The sequence below is a fragment of the Cygnus atratus genome, chromosome 4 (genome assembly GCF_013377495.2).
Source record: "Cygnus atratus isolate AKBS03 ecotype Queensland, Australia chromosome 4, CAtr_DNAZoo_HiC_assembly, whole genome shotgun sequence".
Taxonomy (NCBI): Eukaryota; Metazoa; Chordata; class Aves; order Anseriformes; family Anatidae; genus Cygnus; species Cygnus atratus.
In genome coordinates, this window is record NC_066365.1 from 21,214,948 (window position 1) to 21,239,660 (window position 24,713).

The following is a 24,713-nucleotide window of genomic DNA, read 5'->3' on the forward strand; positions in this document are numbered from 1 at the left end:
CACTTTATTAAGTTTACCCTACAGTCACTGATAAAACCATTCCAACGGTGTCGTCAAGTAATCTGTCTTATTTAAAGTGGAAAGGAATATCCATTATTTGGAAGTTCTCAGACAAAACTGAATAAAGACACCATTTAAAAGGTATTTTAAGCTTGAAACACACTGATGTTGCACAGAACAAATACTTAGTTATGTAAAGATTAAGTACTTGAGCTACTGCAATTTTGACCCACATTCTTGGCTAATTTATGAGAAAGTAAGGTCCTGTGCTGCAGTAGTCCATACCCCAAACACTGTGCTTTTTTATTAGCTGGAAGCGATACACCAATTTACTGCCAGGGTACCTTCTTGTTCCTGCAAATGAGATATAGAACACAACGGTGGGACTTCCTTGTAACAAGACATAGACAAAAGAGAGGATGATCTGGTTTTTGATGAAGGAAGTTGACAGAAAATGCCATCTACATGCACCTGAAACACCATCTGACAATTAATACTACGTACACAATGATTCTGAGGCAAAATCACCCAAGTTCAATACCGAAGAAACACAACAGCCACAGCACTCTTTGTTGACTGCATTGATTATATAATAACTTTTTATGATCCCTAATGAGGCTATAAAGGGTTACTGTTGTTTCCAGCAAGGATCATAGCTACTAGTATATATGAAGAGGATATATATTTGGAGCTAGGCAGGAAAACATCAGTTGTGCTGCCTCCTGCTTTTAAAACATATAAATACAAAGTAAAGGCTTACAATATCTCTTCCTGGTTTTCTAATTGAGCATGCCACAGTATTCCAAATGAGTTAATTATTAAGTCACAGCGTAAATGGAGTTTTCATCATAATTTTCATCTGTGGAAAAGTGCTAGTTTTTATTTTATTGTCTTGCTTTGTTTTTTAACATAGAGTAGGAACCTTGGGTGTGAGACTTCTATTTTTGTTAAAGTACATAACAAAGCTGTATGGTTTCTGAATAGCTGATACTTAATTTTGTGGAAAATATTAGAAAATAATACAATACAATTAATACATTAATAAATAAAAACATATCCATGATTTTTTTTTAAAATAAAATAAATCTTCCCCCAGTATTATGCAGCACTACTCCTCTGGTGTACCAGGAGGCATGTCACTCTAACCCAGAATGTTCTGCTTGCTGATGACCATTCTTTCAGTGCTGTGGCAATCCATCAAAATGACACCGCTTTCAAGAGCAACCACTGCAGAACTTTATTTGAAAAGCATTTCACATTCAGCAGTGGGACAGTTCCTGACTTCTTCTCTCCTCAGGTTAAACTCATTAAAAAAATAACCCCACAGTGATAACAAGTATTTAAATTATTCAAAATCTCAGGGAAAAAGAGATAATTAAGCCTACCAAACCTGCACTGAAAATTTGAAGCAACTCTAAAACTGAAGAACCTTCAATGGCATAGTGAACTGAAATGATGACCCCTAAGAAGGATTTACACGGACATAAATAGACTAGCAACCCCTGTCAGTGGAACGCCATTTCACTCTATTCCCTTAATCCTGGATCTGCGCTTAACTTGTCACTGTCTGCATTTTATTTCTTAACATATGCAACTTAGCATTAAATGTAAAAACTACTGCTCAACAGCATTAAAGGCTCCTGAAAGCCTGCTTTGCATTCTGGAGAAAAAGAAACATTTTGCAGTAATGCCTACAGTGTTTCCAGAGAGGTGTCCACTAGATGTCACTGTGAGCACAATGTTAGTACTGGAGAGGTCGGAAACCTCCCAGCTCAAGACTGTAATTTAACAAAGCAACTAACCCCATTACCTTCTTTTTGCCTCTTCGTACTGAAGACTTAATCTGACCTTCTCTGCTAAATTTGATCTACTTCTTGCTCCAACCTGTTGAGAAAAAAATATTAGCCTTATTACTGTGTAAAACTGTAAAATGAATCAACAACACCAAACAAATGCACAGGGTAGAAAAATTACCACTTAGAAAATAAAACCACACCCGCCTTCAGCTACACTGTTGCTGCCATATACACGGTTAGGAATATACTCAGATACACAACAGTGCTGTTTTCTTCTCATACAGTTCATCTGCTATTAACTTCTGTACTACCTACCATATTCTATCAGAGTAAATCAAGTGCATTTTCAAACAAGTCTTGCATTGATTGCACCCAAAATTTTGAACTTTGAACTCCACTGAACTCAAAATTTAGGGTTAAGTCAGTACATCTTAAAGGAAAACTTCAAAAATTTGCTGCAAAACATAGACAAGTGTAGCTCTTTGTTTGGCAAACGTAGTGCTATCTGTTCCTTACAAATCTAGCCCACAGAAGTTCAAAGAAGGTGCCAAAATTAAGCACAGCTTTCTGTCACTGTAAATACACTGTCAGTGAAACAGAGAAATTATTAATGAATCACTGAAGAGGTAGTTCCATTAACAGCGTTTCAGCTGTGTGAAATGAAATTGCACAGTTAAATTCTGAGATCTTGTTTCTGAAAATTAAAAGCATCTTCAGATCAAAGCAAGTCTGTAAGGTGCAACATAACCATACAGACAGATCCACAAAACACTACCTACTTACGCTGAACTTCACTGTACTGGAACTGTTTGATTAAATCAGATGCCAGATAAATGTTTCATGCCAAATGTAAAAACTTCATCTGAATTCTGATTTGAAATTTAAGGGGAAAATCAGTTAACTACGGAATTTTCTCTTTAAACATGCATATATATACACCTATCAGCAACAGTAAACAGCCATTTGAAACAGCCAGTTCCATTAACCACAGCATTCTGCTTTAATTTCTCTTTACATTTGACAAAATGAAAAAAGCTCACCTCACCAGAAATGTCAGTCTGAGACCCTGTATCCAATGTTTGTCTAGAAAAACACAGCTGGGAGTTTACAGAGCTCGAACTCAAGTCTGGTTCAGATGTCCCAATGGTCTGGTCAAGACTGAATTTCTCTCTCAGCTTTGCAAGACTCTGTTCAGGAAACAGAGAATGAGGTGGTGTTAAAGTGCCTTTGTACTTTACAGCATTTGTACCAGTTTCTCTTCAAAAGATGTTTACCTAAAAGATTCCAGTATAAATTTTCTAGTTTTCATTGTTCAGATTAAGCAAACTAGCCTTCTAACCAAGCAGTTCATAGATGATACTAAGTATGACCATTCCATTCTTGTTCTCTCTCTCTTTCTCTCTCTCCCCCCCTTTTATCAAACAATTAAATAACTGGATGATTAAAAAAAGAAAAGATATGGTTTCAGAAATTGATTTAGTGCAATTTAGATTTGGAAGACTTGCACCGCTTACACATCTAAATGTGTATCTCAAGTTTTGTCCATTTAATATTTTAAATCGTTTAGAAGTAACATGCATTGCACCTTACCTACAAATTCAGATATCTACATTCTCTGACTGCCATAGAGTGACTTTTTGAATTAAGAAAGTCACAGGCTTCAGTTTCTGCATCTGAAAAGTGATTTTAATGCTACTTTCATTCACAGTTTTGAGCATCCCTTGAAAAAGTCTAACATGTATTTAGCATCATTAAAGCTCCTTACAATAAAATAAATCCACACAAAACTTACATCAACCCTATGAAATACCTTCATTAAATCTTGTTTTTCTCTCTCCCCTGAACTTATCGCCTTTCTGATAGATTTCAGTTCACTCAGGATGGCTTTGGCCTCACACAGTTCATACCCACTCTGGCCTCCAGACATTTTTTGGTCAATTCTGTGGAAAACAAAGAGTATTAATACTGAATGCAGCAAATAACACCTCTGCTGTTTTGTTTCTGACAAGCATAGTTAGAGAATAGAAGGGAAGGAGAGACTATTTCCTTTAACAGACGTGTAAAGAGAAAACAGGACACCGAAGTCTGCATTAAAATACTTACTATTTAATGCTTGGCAAAAGCGTCAAGGCGTCTAACACACACACAGTGGATGGGTTTCGCTGACACGGGAAATTTTATGGAAAAACCTAACACTGGCATTAAAACCACCTTAGCTAAACTATCAGGGCCTTACCAAAAGCAGAGACTCCACGTTTTTTAGTTGATCCAGTCTTAAAGACATGTGGGGCATAGAGCAAGCACTATCTGAAATAATACTCCTAACATGCTACCAGAATTATAGTGTATTGCTGACAACATAATCAAAAATCCCATCCCCACCCTAACTCTCTGCAGCAGAGAAGCAACTTTGGGGTACAACTTTAATAATATTAACTGCGCGTGAGCCTTACAAAAGCAGAATTTATTATGAGCAGTATTCCTCTACCCAGACCCACAATGTGACATCCAACAGACAAGCAAGCTTCTTGGTACTCATGACCTTTGCAGAGAAGACATTTAACCATATTCTTGTCTCAGCTTCCATCTTGTTTACTCTAATCCTAGGCATTAAGCACCTAGAATAGCTGTTCTGCTCCCCCAGTCACCAGGCTCTTTTTACTCACAAAATATTTGGATAATTAATACCATGTCATAAACCAGACAATTTACTGAATACCTGGAATATCAATATTTAAAAAAAAAAACAACAACAACAACAAAAAAACTTAAAATTCTGAGTTCCCAAACTCAGAGAAAAAAAAAAAAGAAGCTATTTTATTTCAGTCTTGACTTAAAAGTATAGTTTGTAAACACATTTCTCCAACCTCTAGTTTAACTGAATATTTCATAGCATCATATAAATGATTGCAGCTGTGCTTTGCAAAATTAAAAACAACAGGCATCTTCACAAAAGCCTAGCATCTAGTAGAGAATACATTTTTATATTGCAATTGGTTTCCTTTTTTTTTTTTTTTTTTTATCATCACCCATCATCTTTCCTACAAGACATTAACCTTGTGAGTGAAGACTGATCAAATGCTTTAGTGATCAGAAGTGATCTTGAGCATCCCCTGCAAGAACACAAAACCTGTAACAAAGTATTCTGTTTTTCTTCTAATTTTATGCACAAAGATATCCAGGTTCTAAAGCAGTCATTAAAGATGTGACAGTATCTTTTTTCCTTTCTCCATGTTTCAGTTTTTATGCAAAATAGAACAGCCTTTTTTTTTTTTTTTAAAGAAAATTTGATTAAAAAAACACGACTCAACACTCAAGATTCCCATTCAAGAATATATTTGTTTCAACGTGAAAGATCCTCAAATGCTTTCATAGGTATGCACACACTTCACAGACTTATTCTCTGCAAGCACCCCATTTCTGGTAACTCATCAGGTTGCTAAAGTCAAAGAGATAGAGGATATGCCAACAATTGCAGCCATGAATGAACAGCTGGGTAATACACCACATGCTGCCTAGTAATACAACGTGTCACTTTCAAATTGCAACTACTTTATTCTGTATATAATTAAGATGGACAAGAAGGATCTCTGACACATACAATATTCCATCTTCCTGTTTCAAATTAATGGGATTAGTACTGTTCAAAAGTGGCTGACTGAATTTTTAGAACAAATATCCATTGTGTTTCTGTGGACTGCTGTTGACAGTTTCTGAAACATGCTTTGGATTCCTATCAAAATGGCTTGTGAGCAAGCTGCCTCAAAACAATACTTCATTGTTGAATTAATATAATAAAACCAGCATGATTGGCTAACCTTTAATCTTGGGACAGCAGCATGAGTTCTTATTACCTTAAACTTTAGAATCAGTATGTCTGTCTTTTCTAAACTCTGCTTCAAATGAAATCTAATTTATTAATCTATTTATTAAATTCAGTCAATTATCTTTTTCTCCCCTCCACTCCAGTCTTTATATATTTAAATAACAACAAATGTTACATTTCTGTGTTAGTCAAAAGGAAAGAGGGTTTGATTGGTATCCTCCTAAAGTGCCAAGGGTTTTCAGTTCCTAATCAACTTCAAACTCTTCATACTAAAAAAAATAAATAATTTGCTCCATTTGGACAAGTCTGTAATTACAATAGCATTGATGGAGCAACATTTGCTTTCACCATTTTTCCTGGCCATTTCTGGGACCAGAATTTCTTTCTCCCAGTTCAAAAAAAAAAAAAAAAAAAAAAAAGAAAGAAAGAAACCAAAAAACCTACTGTGCAAAACTGATCTACTAAAATACACAGGAAACAACCTACAACATGCTTTGGTTAGAAGTGGGAAATTAACCCCAGTCACTCAGCTCCAAATACAGATACTCTGTCATCCTGGGCAAATCACTTCTCTGTGTTGTAGCACTCTACCAGCAAGATAGAAGTATACTTCCCTTCTCCTACATTTTGTCCATCTTCCCTATATATTCTGCGAGCTCTCCAGAATAAAGGTTATTACTTATACGACATTACACTACCATACACAGGAGGTCCTGAGGAAAAGGGTAAAAAAAATCCAGACAGTATTACATTAACAATGAAACATTGCTTCTGCTACTGGAACTAGTGTACCAAGAGCACACGGCTCAGCATTTTACTGTATTAATGTATGAGTACATACCACAATACAGATAATGACTACCATTAATAATTCTTTGTTCATGTTAGTTAAGAAAACATACTTGTTAGTAAAGTTTCCTCTGCAGCAAGTAATGTCCCACAGTGAACCACCATGTTCTCTGTGGTGATAGTTTTGAGTTATGTTTAATACTTTATGGCCCAACTTTGTAAGTCAAGAGCAGCTGGGACTGTTCTGACTGGGAAGAAATAATAATAAAAAAAATCAGTTCCTAATAGTCCAACTGGTTAAATACCCAGAATGTTCACCCAGTTCAGCATCAGCCCTTTGGAGCCCAGGCATCCCAGCAACTGGAACAAAGGAAGTCAGGTCTCTAATCCTCAAATTGTGACTCACTTCAAACCCTGCACAGTTGTGGCACCATTTATACCTCTGAGATCTGCACCCTCCTCTCTCTTGAGCTGAGATTTGGGGAAGGAGGAAAGACAGACCTAATCACTTTGTGTGTATGTGTGTGTGTGTGACCTTCTTTCTGCTTCTTTGCAACACAAGCTCCTTCATGAAAAAAATAGAAGGGGGAAGAGATTTCTCACGTTAACACTTGCATAATAGGTTTGCTACTTCTACTGATTTCCTGTTTCCTAACTGCAACAAAAAGAGTTGTTATATTCTCATTTTTCCACCAATAATTATCTCATATAAGATGTATTCAATTCCATGACAAAAAAAAAGAAATCAGATGACTGAATTAAGTCAATTTCAACTATTTTATTACTCACTGTTGCAGCGTTTCAAAGCCCTGTTCCTTGTACAGCAGCTCTTGCTTCATCTGAGAGAGTTCCCTCTTCAGCTTCTTAACCTTGTGTTAAATCAAAGCAAGACTTAGAAAATTCCTCTTGTTAAATGGCATAACACATGGCTTTGAAAAATTAATGTATTCTCTACATCGGATGAGAAAAAAAGAGAGTAAATTGCTCTACTGACACACATTAAAAACAAAAGGATCTGCTCTCTTCCTTATGTCTGTGGGCAACATGCTTTAGTATTAAAGGGACACAAGCAGATTAAATCACATTCCTTATTTGTATTGATACCACACTGCGTTATTAAACCTGAGAGAACTTTAACAAGTAATTTACTTCTCACTTGTTAAGCATGCATTCCAACTGTCCTACAGGGACATTCCTGTTTATTTTTAAGCTTATTATATTTTCGCTTTTTCATTCCAGGAAGCTCTCAAGTCATTTGCACAGTAAAAGACAAAGTGTGGACTCCCCTTTTTTTCTGTGAATTACCCTTTCTTAGAAAGCTTTACAAACATTGGATCCCTATGAATAAAATTCACATTCATTTAATTCCAAAACAACGTTAACTAAGCACATTAGGATCACAAATATACGCATCTATCCAATAGATATGTCTTTGGCAAAACCTTCCCTGCTTTCTCTAAATTTGCATGCTCAATTGTTTTTTAACCCCAATATTGCTCTTTCAGAGGCTAGCAGATGAGTACACTACAAAATATTTACGAACCAGGATTATATTAAAAGTTAAATGGAGGGTTGTTTTTTGTTTGTTTGTTAATGTCACCCTTCCCAAACACACTAAAACAAAGTTTCTGGACTACCCATAAAACAGCATACTTCTAACACAAATTAAAATTAATCCTCAGCACGCACAGAGACAGAAATGTGTACATGAAATGTGGACTCCCAAATTTTGGTATTTATACACCTACATCTGCCTCATTTGCACTCCACATACTAGCCAGATGTTTATTTTTTTTTTAAACTCTCCAATCAGTAAGGTGAAAAAAGGAAAAGCCTGCTAGAAGTCCTCTGCTCTCACTATCACTGTGAAACTCTTGCTTGTTTTCATATAGGTCTTCAGATGCTCAACTGCATTTTGAAAAACAGACTGTATTAAAATAAATAATTTTGACCACTTTAATAATTTCAAAATTATGTCTCCAAGACTGTTTGCAAGCATTTCCTTTTAGATTTCCTACTTCATGCTATTCTTCAAATCAAAAAATGTGACCAAAAGCATGAGAAGCAGCTGCTGTAGCTTTCCAAGAGACTTAAAATGCTTCCTATGTCTGAAATAATCAGTGATTTGGGTGTTTTTACACATGGGTTTGTAAATGACACTTTGGCATTCAAGTTTGTATCTTCTGGCTAATGAATTTTCTTTGACAGAAATAAAATGCTTACGATCTCCATTTTCTCCAAAGCAAATCTGCTACTAGATTATTAGGGGTTCCATTCAGACTTTTAGAAACTATCATCACTAGTTGCTTTAATTGACAGAAAACTGCTTTTATTTTCACTATACTGAATATTTAGTATAATAAATTGGCAATGCCCCTAACTAACTACACATTCAGCTCTCTTCAACTATTTCTTCCCTGACTAGCATGATGCTTTCCTGCAGTTAAGCAGAACAGAGAACTAAGCGAGAATATTAAACCGCAAGAATAATTTCTCTCAAGAGTTTCAGTCAGGTTCATAGAAAACAAACATACCACCACTGGGTTTCAGGTAAAGTAATGTATAGAATATGAAAAAAAGCCACAACTTTTCCAAGAAATGAAGAATGACTGAACTTTTTTTTTTTTTTTTAATCTGAAATGTGAATTTATAGTAATTGCAGAAGGCACACTCGCTTTCAACTGGATCTCTCAGAAGCCCTTCCATTTTTCTCAAGATCATCTTTTGAGTGTCCTCTTCTGCAATTCATCATCATTTCATTATCAAGAAATGTGAGTTAGGTATGTTATCATAGAAGGACGTGACCTACATCATAATAGGGACTCTGTGTTTACTGCACTGTAGTCGCATTAAACTATACTTGTGCTCCTCGCCTTCTCCTTCATAACTTTTATATAATCCCCTCTTTTTTACAACTCTTCACGTGTTTTATCCTTCACCCCCTTCCTACTGCTTCTGCACATCTTCCCAAGGCACCTGGCAGGCCTCTTGCTTCCTCCTCCTAACTGTATCTTCAATCAGGCTTCTGTGCTAACCCCTTCTACCCCCAGCACTCAAACTTAATGGAACAACAAAAATCTTGTTATTTCATAAAGGTTCAGCCCCTACTTGCTGCATATGCATAAAACAGACTTTGATCACACATCAAATTTTTGCCCCTGCTCTCATATTTCTGTCATGTGTTCTCCGTGACATATTGTGCACTAGGCAGTTCACGTATCCAAAAGGTTCCGTGTGCATATATTAAGCCCAGCTAACAAGGAAAAGGCCAAAAGCCACTTCAGAACTTCCTCGAATGCTGAGTTTCCCCCCCTCCAGCCACCATTAACCTGACGATGCCAGTAAGCCTCAGCCAGTGTGAGAGAGAGAAACAGGTTTAGTACATCTGACCTAATGGTTCACTAAACAATGTGCAAATTCTAACTAGCTGGCTCGCAGCTCGCTAATGACTAACTTTGTTTCCCATTAAGTCCATGCATGCATGTACTGCAGAATGCCGGAAGGCTGAATATTAGCAAAGCATCCTCAAACATTCAAAGAAGGGTAAACTATGATATAATACAGTCATACCTCTCTTGCCATCTTCCTCGAAAACCACTTTCCAGCCCTAGCATCGCAGGGCTCCACTTTTTGTTATCTCAATGATTTTCATATCCAGTGGGTTTGGATGACAGCACACTTTATGCTGATACAGATATTCTTGGACTGCACCCTTCTAAACTCTGCAGACAAGATTCAGGTCACCTACTTCAGGCACATACGCAACTTGGACTTTGCAATGCCATTAAACCTTGTGTTGAGAACCAGCAGGATGCTAGGTTTTCATTGACTCCAACAAGCAATGAAGAGAGGGAGGCACCTCCAAAAACTTAACTCCTGTGATTAGCACATTAGCCTCTCACCAGTGAATGGACAATTTGTAGAACTGTAGCCAAGAGGTGATTCAGTGTTTGTGCATTCCGAGTTGGGAGCTGACCAGAGTATAGTAACAGGAAAAACTGAGCATAGGACCATGTTTGAATATTCTCCTCTGACTCTCAGGTGACTATATTTACTTTTGGTCATGTGTTTTGTTCTTCAACACCACCATTAATTTCCCAAATATACCAGTGATCCCCTTGCCAACAGGGAACCTCTTTTACTGCTGTGCTGGCTTTAGAAAGAAGCTCTGCCCTTGTCTTTTCAATCTTGTTCTTGGCCGGGGTCCTTATTGTCACAGATTCTCCCTCTGAAGCTTCAGATTTTTTCTCCAACATTCTAACTGCTGAAATGGGTTTTCTCACTAATAACTTTCCCTTCTGTTTAAAAAATAAGGTACTACAAACTGGTATTTCTAAGGAAGGGCAGCCTGTACAAGCAGTCAGGAGGGCAACATCTGGACACCAGTTTTACAGTGTACTCCATCTTTCATTTATATCATTTTCAAATTTTAATGAGCTATTCCACATTCCACAATTCCATTTAAACATAAATTGTTTAGACTCCTAATTATAACTCATTACTCTCAGCGAAGTCTCTGAGGCTTCTGCGAGTGCTGCTCTGTGCAGAAGCCAGGAGGGGGCAATGGAGGAGCTGAGTAACTGGCATCGCCTGTGCTGTCTCTGCTCATGCAGCATCTGTATCCCAGCCCTCATTCAAGGACTGTGCTGTGAGGTGCTGTTTTTTCATCCTGCATGGTTTGATCTGATTTTTTTTCATTACTAACTACAGGAAGTCCAGGTTATCCATTGAGCACTATACGCCACAGCTTAAATAAATGAACTCTCTATATGGATTTTAAATGTCTTCCACACCGTTTCCTCTTCATTCAAGATGAATTCACTAGAGACTAACCTGTGAATGAAAGTTCTTTGTACGGAGTTTGTTACTGACTATACCGAAAGGAGTTGACCAAATAATGTTTTTGCTTGTTAGCAATTTCAAAAAATGAATAACTTTCAATCTTGACCGAAAATGTTCTATTTTGACAAATCAAAGCAAAGTTTTACACCATTACTGGCAAGTTTTTAAACCAACAGAAATTTGTGAGGCAGTTCATGTAGCTAATGGTCCATTTCTCACAGAAGAAAGAGTGCGTAAAAAGTCACCTAGCTGCACCTCATCTTTGCCTACTACTTTATTTTCACCTAATTATTTTTATTCTTCCTTTTAAAAGCAGGAGCATAGAAGTGAAAATAGACCTCCCATTTTTTTAAACCCACATCTTGTTAGAATATCTGTCAAAGTTTCACCAAAGTGTGCTCTCTAGAAGTAGCTGAGACAGCTTTAAAAATTCACTTAAAATTCATTAAAAACCCTTGAATGATATTTAATGACAATATTAGGAGGTTTCACTATCAGGGTACAACATACCTCTGCTAGTTCAAACTTCGCATTCTACAGTCAGGAAGTCTGCATACAGAATACAAATGAATATGAATTAAGAACTCTCACCCTTAATCTTGTAGTGGAGATTTCAGCCTTCAGAATGTCAGGGTCATACTTCGTGCTTGATGAGGAGCCTGAGAACACTTTTTTAAAAGATGAAAAAGGACAAATATTTAAGTACTTTTAGATCACTAATTACTCCCTTCCTTGACAAAACCCCATTGACCTAAAACTATAAAGTACAGAAAAACATGAAATACTTTACAAATATATGTCCTTTTATAGAACAGTCAGCATTGCAGCATGGCAATAATAAATGAACAATCAAAATTTCCCTTTCTTTCCTCTATCACTATTTTGTATCTCCCCTCCTTCATTCTATTGCAGAATCCAAAAGTAGCATCTCATTTTCCCTGGCTTTCTAGCCCTTGCTTTCTGTTCCTGTTCTTCCAGCTGAGACATCTCAAAATCATGCAATCACCTCTTCCTGGAAGGCATAGCTTCTAAGGAGGTTTTTGGAAAGCAAAAGATTTAATTCAGAAGTCTCAGAGGTCTGCTGCTCAGTTCTTCCCAAGCTGCACATGTTACTTTTATCACACCATCCATTTCTAAGAGAGATATTTAGCCAACAAACCAAATACAGGCTTCTGAAAGCACTTCACCATACACTAATTCCTCGCCCAATACTGTAATACGTATCTCTGCTTCACACCTTATCACTTCATACGTGCTGCAAGATTATTGCATGAAGCAGCAACAAATTCTCTTTTTGGTCTACTGCAGGTACCTGTCAACATAGTAGGGTCATTTCAGTATGCAGCCACGAAATGCAGGAGATCCTATTTACTTTGAACCTAGATTTGGCAGAATTTTATTCTGACAAACAGCGTGACAAAACAGAGTTCAGAGCCAACTACTCTAAACCAGGGCTCAAAGGAGTTCAATTGTATTGGACAGAAGAGAGCTCTTTCCAGCAGAATACCTTTATATTAAAAAAAAAAAAAAAAAAAAAAAAAAAAGAGTGATGCTACCTCTTAAAAAAAGCCAAAGTACAAGGTGTTCATAGCAAACCTTGAAAACTCATCCTAAAGCGAAACACGATCTCCTGCAGGGCACAGATCAAAGAGGTTACATTGTATTTTCTACTGTACTTACAGCTTGTACGAGAGCTTGATTTTTCTTTGTAGGCATCATTCAACCGTACATACTCATCCAGTGCAAGTGCTAGCCTCTGTTCCTTCACCTGGTACAGCTCTTTCTGAGTACTGAGAGCATCCTGGGCTACCATAAGATAATCCTTTAACATTCTCTCTTGCTCTTGCCTCCATTGTTTCCTGGGATCTTCTATTTGTGTTGTTTCTTTATGGGAGGAAAAAGAAAGAATTTAAAGGTACTTCTGCTGAAACAACCGAATTGTTTCTTTGCTTGCAATCCACAGTTTTGGAAGTCTAAACCACAGCTTGGCTTTGCTTACTAAGCAGATGCTCGGTTTTATAGAAGTTTCTCTTTGCCACAATAGTGTGCTTCAGAAACAGTACTTCAGTGACAACTTGTAAAACTAGGAATTAGTGCACAATATGTAATGCTATATGTAGATCATTCTTACACCCCCAACACTGAATTAAAATATATGAAAACTTTTCACCCGTATTTTTTGCATCCAAGCATTTGGAAATAATAGGATCAATAAAAAGTCTTCGAATGACACCTTAAAATTAAATGCATTTCTGAAGAAAAAAAAAAAGAAATTTATTTTTAGCTATTACATTAAAAAAAACACAACCCCCACTTCATTAATTTTTGCAGCCATCTGTTTTTCATGTTTTATTGTGGTTCTCTCTCTCCTTTTCCTCTATGAAAACAGTCTTTCTGTTTAGCTTTTCCACTGCAACTGAACTGACGATGTAACATAGTTTTATTTATGGTCAACAGCAAGAGAGGGACACACCTGAGACACGTGCCTAAGACGTATGGGACCAAACCACCTTTCTGAAGAGCCTCCTCCTTTCCACTGACTACCCAGGTAATATAACCAAGAAGGCTGGAAAAGGCCCTTAAGAAGATTTTACGTGAAACATTTTAACTCAAGTAGCTACACAGAAGTAAGACTTGGGTAGAAAGCACAGAGAAAGCCATCAGACATCTGGCAGTGCTATATATTACAGAAAGTAGTGACTATCAATCTAACCAGGACCAGGTTTTGATTTTTTTTTTTTTTTTGTAAACATGCGAAGAGGAAGAGTTAAGCTGAATGTTCAACCTTATCATTCGTATTTCCAGACTTAGCTCAGCACGTTTTGAAGCTGTCCAACGAACAATCTTCCTTTAAGGCTGTACCAAGTAGAAAAACTGGTGTTCTCGTAAGACGTAGCCATGAAAAGTTTGAAAGCTGCATGCAAGGTGGGCACCACACAGCATTTTCTTTCTAAGTTACATACTATAAATCCATGTGGATCCACATTGACAGAAACATTCAGTACTAAGGTATTTAAGCACAAAGTATTTACTCTTTTTTTTTTTTTTTTGCAAGAAGCAGGTGAAAAGGTTACTCTCTGGCTTAAGTTTTCTGCCACTTTGATTCCCTAAATTGGTTCACTGTGAGCACCGGGGCAGGGTGGGAGAGGGGAACAGGACTGTGTGGCTGAAGACACAGGGGAGAAAAGAACTGCAGCACCCCATTGCCCCAGCCCCTATCTGAACTGCTGTCCTGGGCAGAGGGCATTCACTCAACTACACATTTTCATATCATATCACAGCATGGGTTGGGAGGGACCTTAAAGCCCACCCAGTGCCAACCCCCTGCCATGGGCAGGGACACCTCCCACCGGCCCAGGCTGCCCAAAGCCCCATCCAGCCTGGCCTTGAGCACCTCCAGGGATGGGGCATCCACAGCTTCTCTGGGCAGCCTGTGCCAGGGCCTCACCGCCCTCTGAGAGAAGAATTTCCTCCTAACCTTTAATCTAAGTCTCCCCTCTTTTAGTTTAAAACCATTCCCCCTTGTCCTATCACTATCTATCTGTGTCAAAAGTAGCTCTCCATTTATTTTATAAGCCCCTTTTAAGTACTGAAAAGACTTTTTGTAACTGCTGATAAGGACAAGTTCTGGTTAATAACAATTTCTCATAACAACTAACTACCTGTTTTTCAAAAGCTCTTCTTGGTGCTAACATCCCATAAACCAGAGATGTGGAAATAAAAGAAGCTTCCCACAGACCTAACTCTGTAAAATCCTAAACCGACAATGTCTGTGTAACTCCTGGTGCTCTGACAAACAAACCAATTCACGTACCCCCACCCCATGCTGGTGACTCCCCCACCATTTACAAACACGTCATGCTTTTGCGTTTATACATGGGAAGGTATTTCCTAGGTGCACACAGTGGAAGCATGGAGAGTATAAATCACATAACCCAGGCGTGGTGCATAAAGGATTAACATGGAGAAGCTTTATGCACAGTCGGTTTTCCAATAGCCCCAACGCGAACATTCTCCAAAAAACTACCTCTAGCTACAGCCGCACACATCGGTGTTTGTAGCCACCTGCTCTTTTCCACAAAGCTATCAGGAGCACAAAGAAGCAAATCAATAGCTTTTCTTTCCTAAACAGTCAACACATGTCCCTATCTGTGGCCACTTAATGCCATTGTGCTTTAAGGCACCTCCACATTCCCGGTTATTTACCCAAGATAAGAAGTGCCTGTTTCCAGAGGTGTCCTTCTTTGTGAAGCGGGATGAAGAGCATGAAGCAGGATTCTCATGGGTCAGTGATCAAATAGGATAAATGCAGTTATGTTGCTTTTTTAGAAGAGTGTAATGATGTGATTGTGTTTTAAGAGTGCAACCAGCAGCCACCGAATAATCTTACAAGATTGGAAGGTCTCATCTTCGAGCGTGTTGTAGGTAATTGCCTTGTAGGTTTTAAGTGAGGATTGCTCGACATGCAGCCCAAAGACCAAATGTAGCCTGCAGAGTCCTAAAATGTGGCCTACAGATGCCCTGTCCTTGTGACTGCAAGAGAAGGACAAAGCTGATCAAGAGCAGATGATTTTTTATTGCTGACAAATACGACCATACATTTTCTTTTTGCCTCTCAAAGCTGCACGTGCAAAACAAAGCTCTGATGATATGACCTAACTTCTTTTACTCAGACAGTCGTAGATGAACTGAAGGTGACCCTGCCTTTTAAGAAGTGCAGCTTCAGCACACTGAGGTTTGGGTAACTGCCCAGGTAGGTAAATTGGCTGGCCAAACTATGCTCAGCCAAGTCTATCTGTGGGTATTTTATTCCAGAACGAATGCTCAGTCAAGAAAACATAATCCCGGAAAAGGCAAAGCGTTATTGGGATCATTATCCCAGAACTGATACTGGTGTCAGCTTTCACCACGCAGGGAAGGCTCCAGAGTATTTTTCACTCCATGTCTTCTCAAATATGATGAAGTGGAAACCCCCCCATATTAAATTACTTGTTTGGCAAGATGTTCATATATATATATATACATGTGTATGTGTAGCAGCATGAACGCTTGTTCATTTATAATTTTCAGTCATCTGAACTGTAATCAGCATTTTTACCCCACAGAGGGAAAAAAAAAAACATTGACAGAACTATGGATAATAGTTCTGGTATTGTAATGCTACATTGTGAAAAGTAAGTTCATTGAGCACACGTAATTTGAGCACATGTAAATTAAAAAAAAAGGCAGAGTTCTCCTTTCAAAAACAAATATTTATAGTTCTCAAAGCTAAAGCCTCAGAAAGATAAGATTATTTTTTTTTTCCTTGAAAGAGAGTGTCTCAAGAACCTGCTGTTAGGGTCATATTTGTACATACAGAATATTATTGGGGCAGTTACATGCATGGTACCGAGGGCACAGCTTGCTGAGTGTTTCAAAGTGAGATGTGAAGCCCTTTATCTTTAAACTACAGAGTGGGATTTAAACCACAAATAAGACCCCAACAGTCTCCTACCCTTATAATTCAACAGCTGATGAAAAACAAACTCCAGAGAGGCCCATTCCTTTTTTAGGGCAGATAGGTGTTTCCACTGGTGACTGCAACAGGGCTTACAACTTTGTCTAGAGCAGAAATGAATCATGCAAGAAACTCTACGGTTATATCTGTTCTAGAAAACGCCAGCTGGACTTCCTCCCATCATCAGCAGTGGAGAACAGACAAACCACCTCCCTAGGCATCACCTCTCTCAACCCTTTCTGCATCACCAGATAGTTAAATTCACTAGTTCAGCTGTTTCTTGCAGAGAAAATGAAGATTTAGTGGCCATCATTTTCTGTGGCATAAACTTTGATATGAACAAAAGGCATCTCCTTAAAATGGATCTTTAAACAACTAAGAGTGGTACATCAGGCTCTGTCGAGAGCAGTGACTAAATTTAGAAAAATATATATCAACTTTCTCAGTCCAATCACAATGCAAAATAATAAACTCTAGTAGCAGAATTCATGGGGGGGGGGAGCATGTCTAATAGTTATGTTACACATTCCTGATGTAATTTGGTTTTAGCATCATTTGGCAAAGCCATTTGTGAATCAAAATTACTGGATTCTATTAAGAGATCTTGATTTAAAACCAATTAATTTAACTTTAAATAAATTACTCCAAGTATGTAGATAAGTAATTTATGCAAAATTACCAACCAGCAATTTATTTCCTTCCATTTTTAATGATCTGAGCGACTACCCCTGGCTGAGGGGAAGTTCTGGACGGGCGGAACTGCACAAGCAGCAGGATGGCATGCTCCACCCAAGGACGTTCCTGAGCACTGAAGTTATCACAGACCTGCAACGTGGAAGATCGAGCTGCGTTGGCTTTGATCACCCTGCTATTAATGAAATACAATCTTCCTGGCTCACTGCCAGCCAGGTTTGATGCACTTAAACCGAGTGAAGGATCTGGCCCAAACAATCACTCGGAGCCAAAATACCAGGACTTCACTGCCCTTGAAGCGAGTTCTAACCAAAGAAATAAACAAAGCTTTTCAAGCTATAATGTTACACTTGCCTCATGTAATTATGCATAAGATATATATTATATATAGGACACACAGGATATGCAGGCATGTCTTTTTTTTTTTTATTAGATAGTCAGATGTTATGTTTCTGTCTGCTACCCAGACACTCTGCCAAATTTTTACAGTCTACTTCAACAGAAGGAAACTATTACCTTATCAGCAGTAGATCGTATTTCTCTAAAATACATGGAATTAAAATCCCACTAGAAAATCCCACAGGGAAGGGAACGGCTCCCTGACGCCCTACTGCTAGACATGAGAGAATTGGACATTTTACTACGGGATTAACAATATGTGGAAGCAATAGTTTTTCCAGCATCTCCCTTTGCCAAATAAAATAATAGTGTCAATTGGCTCTAGAATGACCCGTACGAAAGCTGTCTTCAGTCCGGCAGGTTGTTTTCAGGCACCACTGTTAAGACAGCAAGCGCTCCGAAAGGGCCCCACCAAAAAAAATGCCGGAGATTCTGGACTGCTACTTGAGAAGGACACATGCAGAGCAGGTGGAGACAACGCTGTGGCATTACACTTCTCATCCAGATGACAGAGCTCTCATCTGTTTAATCACTTGCCCGTATTACTCCAGTTTGTAAGCGTATCAGAATCTCAGAATTCTGGGACAGAATTTGCACTTTTCTGGTGCAGGTTTTCACTTGAAACTAGTTTCAGGATTTCAAGTGAGACTAGTTGACCTTTATAGAAACACAGACCAGAGTCCCAAGACCTGTATGGCAGAGGGGCATGCTAGAGCAGGGGGAGTCTCATCCATCACAGCTGTAGCTGTGATAAAAGCCCCCTTTTTGGGGGGGAGTTTCCACCATGTTGTCTCCACCGATGCTCCACAATGCTGCACATTCACATGTTCTCCTCTGCACAGACTGTGGTGTTCACCCAACCCAGCACAAAGCCCATTCGACACACTAAATCCACCCAAATACTCACTCAGCCAAAAATATTATATAAAAAGCAAGTGTATCGTGTCCTGGCAGTTTCTCTGCCTGAAAAGTTAACTGATGAAAAGATAGCTGTTACACCCAGCATTTCTGGTTATCTTGCATCCTAATTACGTGACTACCACCTCCAACCAAACAGATCCCAACTTTAAGAGAACAGCATGGGCCTCGAAAACTCAAACGCAGTAACTGACTACATTCAGGGCTCCTCCATCCCTGGAGTTTCTCCTGAAGTACAGCAGCTGAAGAAAGTGTTCAAACTAAGTCCAGTCTGGTCTTTGAATAGTCCCCGCTGCCTCTGCTGTGGTAGCGTTATGTCCTGTTCCACAGAAGTGGTTTGAGAAGGAGGGGACAGCTGGAAAACAGCCCGCAGAGCCTGCTGAGGGCAAGTCCCTGCAGAACGGCTGCAGCGAAGCCAAACTGGGGGTAGCCGTGGTGAGAGAGAACCGGGATTTCAATGGTATCTCGCACACAACCACCTCACGATGGCACCGGCACAAAACCACCACCAACCCTTTGATATATTACATCAGAAGCGGAAAACGGGTGTCTGATACCAACCATCACAGGGCAATTCAAGCTAGCTTAATGGTGGGTGGTGAAAGCAATTTTATAAACAGCATTATGTAACCACCATGGATATGTTTATTCTACGAGTATATCCTGTGTTTCTTGATAAGCAAACTGGCTCTCAAATCTCCATTTTTTTGCCTGCAATCAGACGGAAGTACAGGTGAGAAAAAAGAGTGTAAATATTACTTCATCATACTTCAGCTGGCATAACAAATATTGCAGGTAACTGAGCTGCAAGCCCTAACCAACAGCAAGGGAACAAATGCACTAGCACTAGTTTCAGGGAGCATAACAAAGTGTTCCCGGACTAGCGTAAGGAATGTGCTTCATTGTTTACATACCAGAGGCTTTCTGAAAGACTTTTTTTTTTTCTTATTCCTTTTTCTCTTCACTTCCCTCCTTTCAAAATACTTAGTATATACTTCGTAGTCAAACTCGAACAATAAGAAAAGCAATTTGCACCCGCAAATTTGAGGACAAAGTCAAGAAATATTGCATTGTTTCAAACTGATGTATTTGTTCAATAGGTACATAAAATGAAGAGCAGCACATTACAGAGAAGCAGAAGACTGTGCAGCCCAACAAGGTGACATATGCAGTGTCTTTACAATGATCTAAAACACTGCTGGATACTCAAAGAAAATCACAGTCTACCACATTATATAAGATGGAATATGGCTTCTAAAGAGAGACATGAAGGAAAATTAGGTTATTCAGAGGATGCTTTGAACTGAGCTCTCTACAGTTTGTTTCCTGCCGTAGAACTCGCACAAGAACAATGCTTCCTCCCTTCCAGAAGCCTTATTCACTTTTCCATAAAATTATTCTGTGCTTGAATTGAGAAATGAGAGAAAATGAGAATGTTTTCCAGCTCTACCGTGCAAGCGTGAGCAGATTTCCAAGAAATATTTATTCAGAGGTTTTTACTAAGAAATACTGAGCAACATGTTATCCTTATGGCACTTTAGTTTCTTCTAGACATTGTGGTAGCATATGCTTACACATCTTAGAGACGAGAGCAGTAGAAACTCTGAGCATTTGTTCTATAGACATTATCTCATAGGTAGGCAGGTAATGTTCTACTGCTATGGCTATCAGAAATATGACATGCGGGGAAAGAAAAAAGAAAAAAACAAACAAAAAAAAACCAAGTATAATCTTTACATAAAAGTCAGCAGCTAAAACCATCTTTAATCCAGAGCCTTCATTGCCTTCTGTAGCCAGCACAGACCAGATTACTCTAATCCCTTCTTATTACATAGGACTCTCTATAGCCAGGGGGCAGGGAAGATAGCAACCTATAAATGAGATTTGAGATAAGATGCACTGCTCTTGGGTTTTCACCATGCGTCTGCTGACAGTAAGGAGTTTTCACAATTGTTTCCCAAATGCCTGCATGGCACCACTTGCTTAAAAGACAGTGATGTGTCGTGGGAACAAACAGTACACACTTACAAAATACACAATCCTACTCTCTCAAGCTAATGCTAAGTGTAGACTCATGGTGGGATTTTCAGATTTTTTCCTTGTCCAAGAATATGGTCTGGCAACATGTGTAGACGTACTTCAGTCCCAGGCTGGAGCGGAGAAGTGTCACTCTATCCACAAAGTCCCTGTGACAGATAAACCAGTCACACAGGCATAAAATGGCATGAAAGCCTCTATGATTACAGCAAGAAAAAGAGCACCTGTAGTTAAAATATTGTTAGAACTGTCAAACAGTGTATGTGAAAGCTAGGCTTTGAAATTTTAAGAAGGAAGGAAACCAAGTGGGGAAATAGGGACCTTCAGTGAATTCTCATCTTGAGCTAAGTAGACGCAAATCCCTGTAACTCCGTGCTTCCTGACCTTTTAGCATCACTCTGACTTAATTTTCTTTTTCTCTGCGGAGGAATCAGTGGCAGAAAACAGCCTCTGGGAAAGAACCAAAATGTGCATTCATGCTTCCAAAGTGGAAAATTAAAACTAAGTAGGGAGGAGCTGCAGAAGCAGAGAAGGTAGATGCTCAACTTCTTCTTTGAAGAAAAGTGCTGGGAGCAGAGGGGTGGAGGGCAGGGAGAAAAAAAAAACCAGAATACAATGTAAAAAGTTAAAAAAAAAAAAAAGAGATGCAATGAATTGAAATACAGCTGGGCTAGGAGTAGCTATTCCTCCCCATCCTTATCTTTTAAATACTGTCACTCAGCTCCTTTCTAATACCTTTGCCACTAACCTACCAACAGCAGAGTACCTGTTTTCTAGGTTAGCTAGATCAACGCCATGAGGAAAACAACCTCTTGCCTGGTTATTCCTGAGCCTGAAAATAAATCTGGAAGGAGATGAGTTATTTAGGAACATGTAGGGTGCTGAAAGCATGGCAGAACTTGTCCCAGCCCAGGATTCCCTCAGACTATTCATGTTGAGCCAAAAGTAGAAATCTTTCAGATAAGCCAAGGTCTCACAAAGAGAGAGTGTTTAGAACGACAGGACTTTATTCCCTGAGCTCTGTAAATTCCCAAAACGTACAGGAAACAGGCTTCTTGAGTACCATTAATACTAATAATGGAAATCAACTAGTCACGTTACAAAGTAATCTCTCAAGTTTCAAGCATTTAAGAAAACAAATCAGGATTTCAGCACTTCAATCTATTATTATAGAAAGTGCTAATAGTACATTGATATCTCTAGCAATGTTGAGGAAAATAAAATTTCTGTCATAGACTGATACATCCCTGTGCATCTATACTTGCTAGCTTTTTCTCTTTTTTGCTTTTGCTTGTCTTTAGATATTGAGATCTGTTATTTGGACCCATCCAGAAACAAATGAAACATCACCACAAGGAGACACAGACTCAGTAAAATGAATCTGGAAGTTTACAGCTCAAGCGCAATCTTGATGATGACGAAGATCTGTGCAAGGATTTCAGTTATCGCCCTTCCTTCCACCAAAACCACAAACCCACTGAAGTTCATCAATTCAGTCATGATAAAACAAAAGTTAACTTATAGTAATTCCCTTTGACAGTAGGTTGTTTTTTTGTTTTGTTTTGTTTTTTTTTGAGAAACTTCCTAAAATGTGATTCTAAGCATTTTTAATAAAGTAAAACTCTCTACTTAACTGGAAAAGTTGAAAAAAACTTTGAACAATTGCTAAACTGTGATGACCACACTTCTAGAACTGAAAAAAAAAAGAACCCACACAGCAAAAAAACACGACTCTCTCAACTTGCTATCAATTACAGCAACTATTGCTTAAAACTGTATTACTTCAACAAAAATCCCAAATCGCTGTCATACTGAATGACACATTTACTAATTGTTCATTTAAGCCCAAAGTAAAAGTTGTTGAAAAAAGCTAGGGTCTTAAAAATGTGGCTTATAGCAATGGGAATCTACAAAATTTGAGTAATAAAGTCCAAGTATAAATCTGCATAGCATCAATTTTCACCAATGAATTACAAAACACAACAACCCTGCCCATCATTTTGGAAGTATATACGTGTTATTTACACAGTATGGAAATGAAGACGTTCATAAAAACAGGTCTGCTACCTATCTATTTTACCTCTGTATTACTTGAAACTTTAGGCTTTTGTTTTGTATCCCAACTGACTAAAGCACACTACCTGAAGTAGAAGATATTTAGATACTTGGCCAACCACTACGTGCTAAGAAACCTAGAAGTGTGCAAACAGTTATCATTTCTTAGCGATCCCTCCCTCTTTGTGTCAAATACAGAGTTCCTAATTGATGCTATCTGCAGATGCAATAGAAAAAAAAAATACATATAAACATGTTGACTCAACTTCCTAACTTCATTTATTCAAGAAAAGAGGAACAATATAGTTAAATCTAATTCACTCATTTCAATGAAACTCTCATTTTCCACAGGCCCATATACTTCTGCACCTACAGTCTGTAGACAAGCATGTTTACAGGGTGAATGTCCGTGGCGTTGACCATCCTTAAACTTGACTTCCCTTTCGCAGACCGTTTCCCACACATGAGCCACTTCCACCAGCTAAAAGGGCTCCCACCCTACTCTTCTCCCATTGCCACCTTTCTGCCGCTGTTCATGTACACTCATCCGAGGCAGCGATCCAGTTCAGAAAAGATAAGCAGCAGCGGGGAAGGAAGTGGAGGAGGGGGGTGACGACTCACACACCTCAGGAAGCAGAATGCTCACCCATCGTCCTTGTTCCCTACACGGTCACACTGACACAACGTGGGGCAGGAACCAGAGTAAGCAACGATTACTGCAGCTGGCACCACCATTTAAGAACCGCACCTGGATATCACAGCCTCACAGTCAAAACTACTTCCTGGCAAGCCTCCACAGGGCACAGACCAGATGAAAGTTCAGGGGTGTAGTTTCAAAATGCCTTTAACCAGTGCTACTGCAAAAAACTGCTGTCCCCTGTGTCATCTACCTGAACGTTCATTCATATTCCCGGGTCACCTTCCCTCCCTTGCATAAACAGGGGTGTGGAAAGGAGAACAAACAGCAACTTTTTTTTCCCAGTGCCGGATTAGTTTCAACTCGAATCAGCTCCCTGATCTGATTCACTGTCTGGCCATGCAAATATTCATGCCAGTATAAGCAAAAACACTGCAGGGACAGAACAAAAGGCCAGAGGTAACAATAGAGCGGGACCAATTCTTTCAGAGATTCTATCAGCTTAAAAGTGTTTGCAAATCCAATCTTTACAAGCACAAACGTTTGCACCTAAGCCACTTGAAATCTGATGTTGGAAAACCTGCAGGAAAAAAAAAAAATGGAAAAATGTGGAAGTGACGTCTTTGCTTGCAGATATATGAAATTAAGCGGAATAATAGGTTTGTGTTATTTTTTGTATTGCTTTGAGTTCCTAACCGTATTATTTAGCAAAATTAATGAATGTTAGCAAATTAGACATCTAAAGTGGCTGAATACGAATACACATGGGTAACAAAAACTTTAAGTGTGAACAACACAAGATAAAAATCTTTGAACTCTCCCAAACCACAGCAAGAAGGATCCTGCGCGAAAGGAACTCCTCAGTCCCTGATCACCAGATAATATCCCTTCAGTCATCCCTCTAACAAAGGGTGCTACTGAACCACAGGGTAAGCATTTAGTTTCTTACGGTATTAGCTACCCACATCATATGCAAGCATGTTCTGCCGTGACAGATGGCCTGTAATCTGGTCTCCCTTGAGGCTGGAAGTATCACATTAAGACTCGTAATTGGGGTAATATATTCATAAAATAATGACCTCAGTCAGTGTTTCTCAAAGTGGGTTACATCATCAGAGAGGATCATGAGAAAGCTCTAAGGCAATCACAAAGAGCTAGAAGAAAATTGTACTTGAAAAGAACTCCACAGAAATATATAAAAATACACAAAATGTGTGATGATAA

At 38.8% G+C, this 24,713-nt stretch overlaps 1 protein-coding gene across 1 annotated transcript in view; it reads right to left on the reverse strand.

The window, feature by feature from the left end:
* WWC2 (WW and C2 domain containing 2) overlaps nucleotides 1-24,713 on the reverse strand; it is a 100,481-nt gene that overhangs the window by 37,410 nt on the left and 38,358 nt on the right. Inside the window, exons 3-8 of the mRNA XM_035557827.2 lie at nucleotides 12,934-13,137; nucleotides 11,845-11,921; nucleotides 7,201-7,280; nucleotides 3,607-3,736; nucleotides 2,837-2,983; nucleotides 1,811-1,884 (exon numbers count right to left, since the gene is read on the reverse strand). Coding sequence (XP_035413720.1) covers nucleotides 1,811-1,884; nucleotides 2,837-2,983; nucleotides 3,607-3,736; nucleotides 7,201-7,280; nucleotides 11,845-11,921; nucleotides 12,934-13,137 — 712 coding nt within the window. The remainder of the gene's footprint in view (nucleotides 1-1,810; nucleotides 1,885-2,836; nucleotides 2,984-3,606; nucleotides 3,737-7,200; nucleotides 7,281-11,844; nucleotides 11,922-12,933; nucleotides 13,138-24,713) is intronic.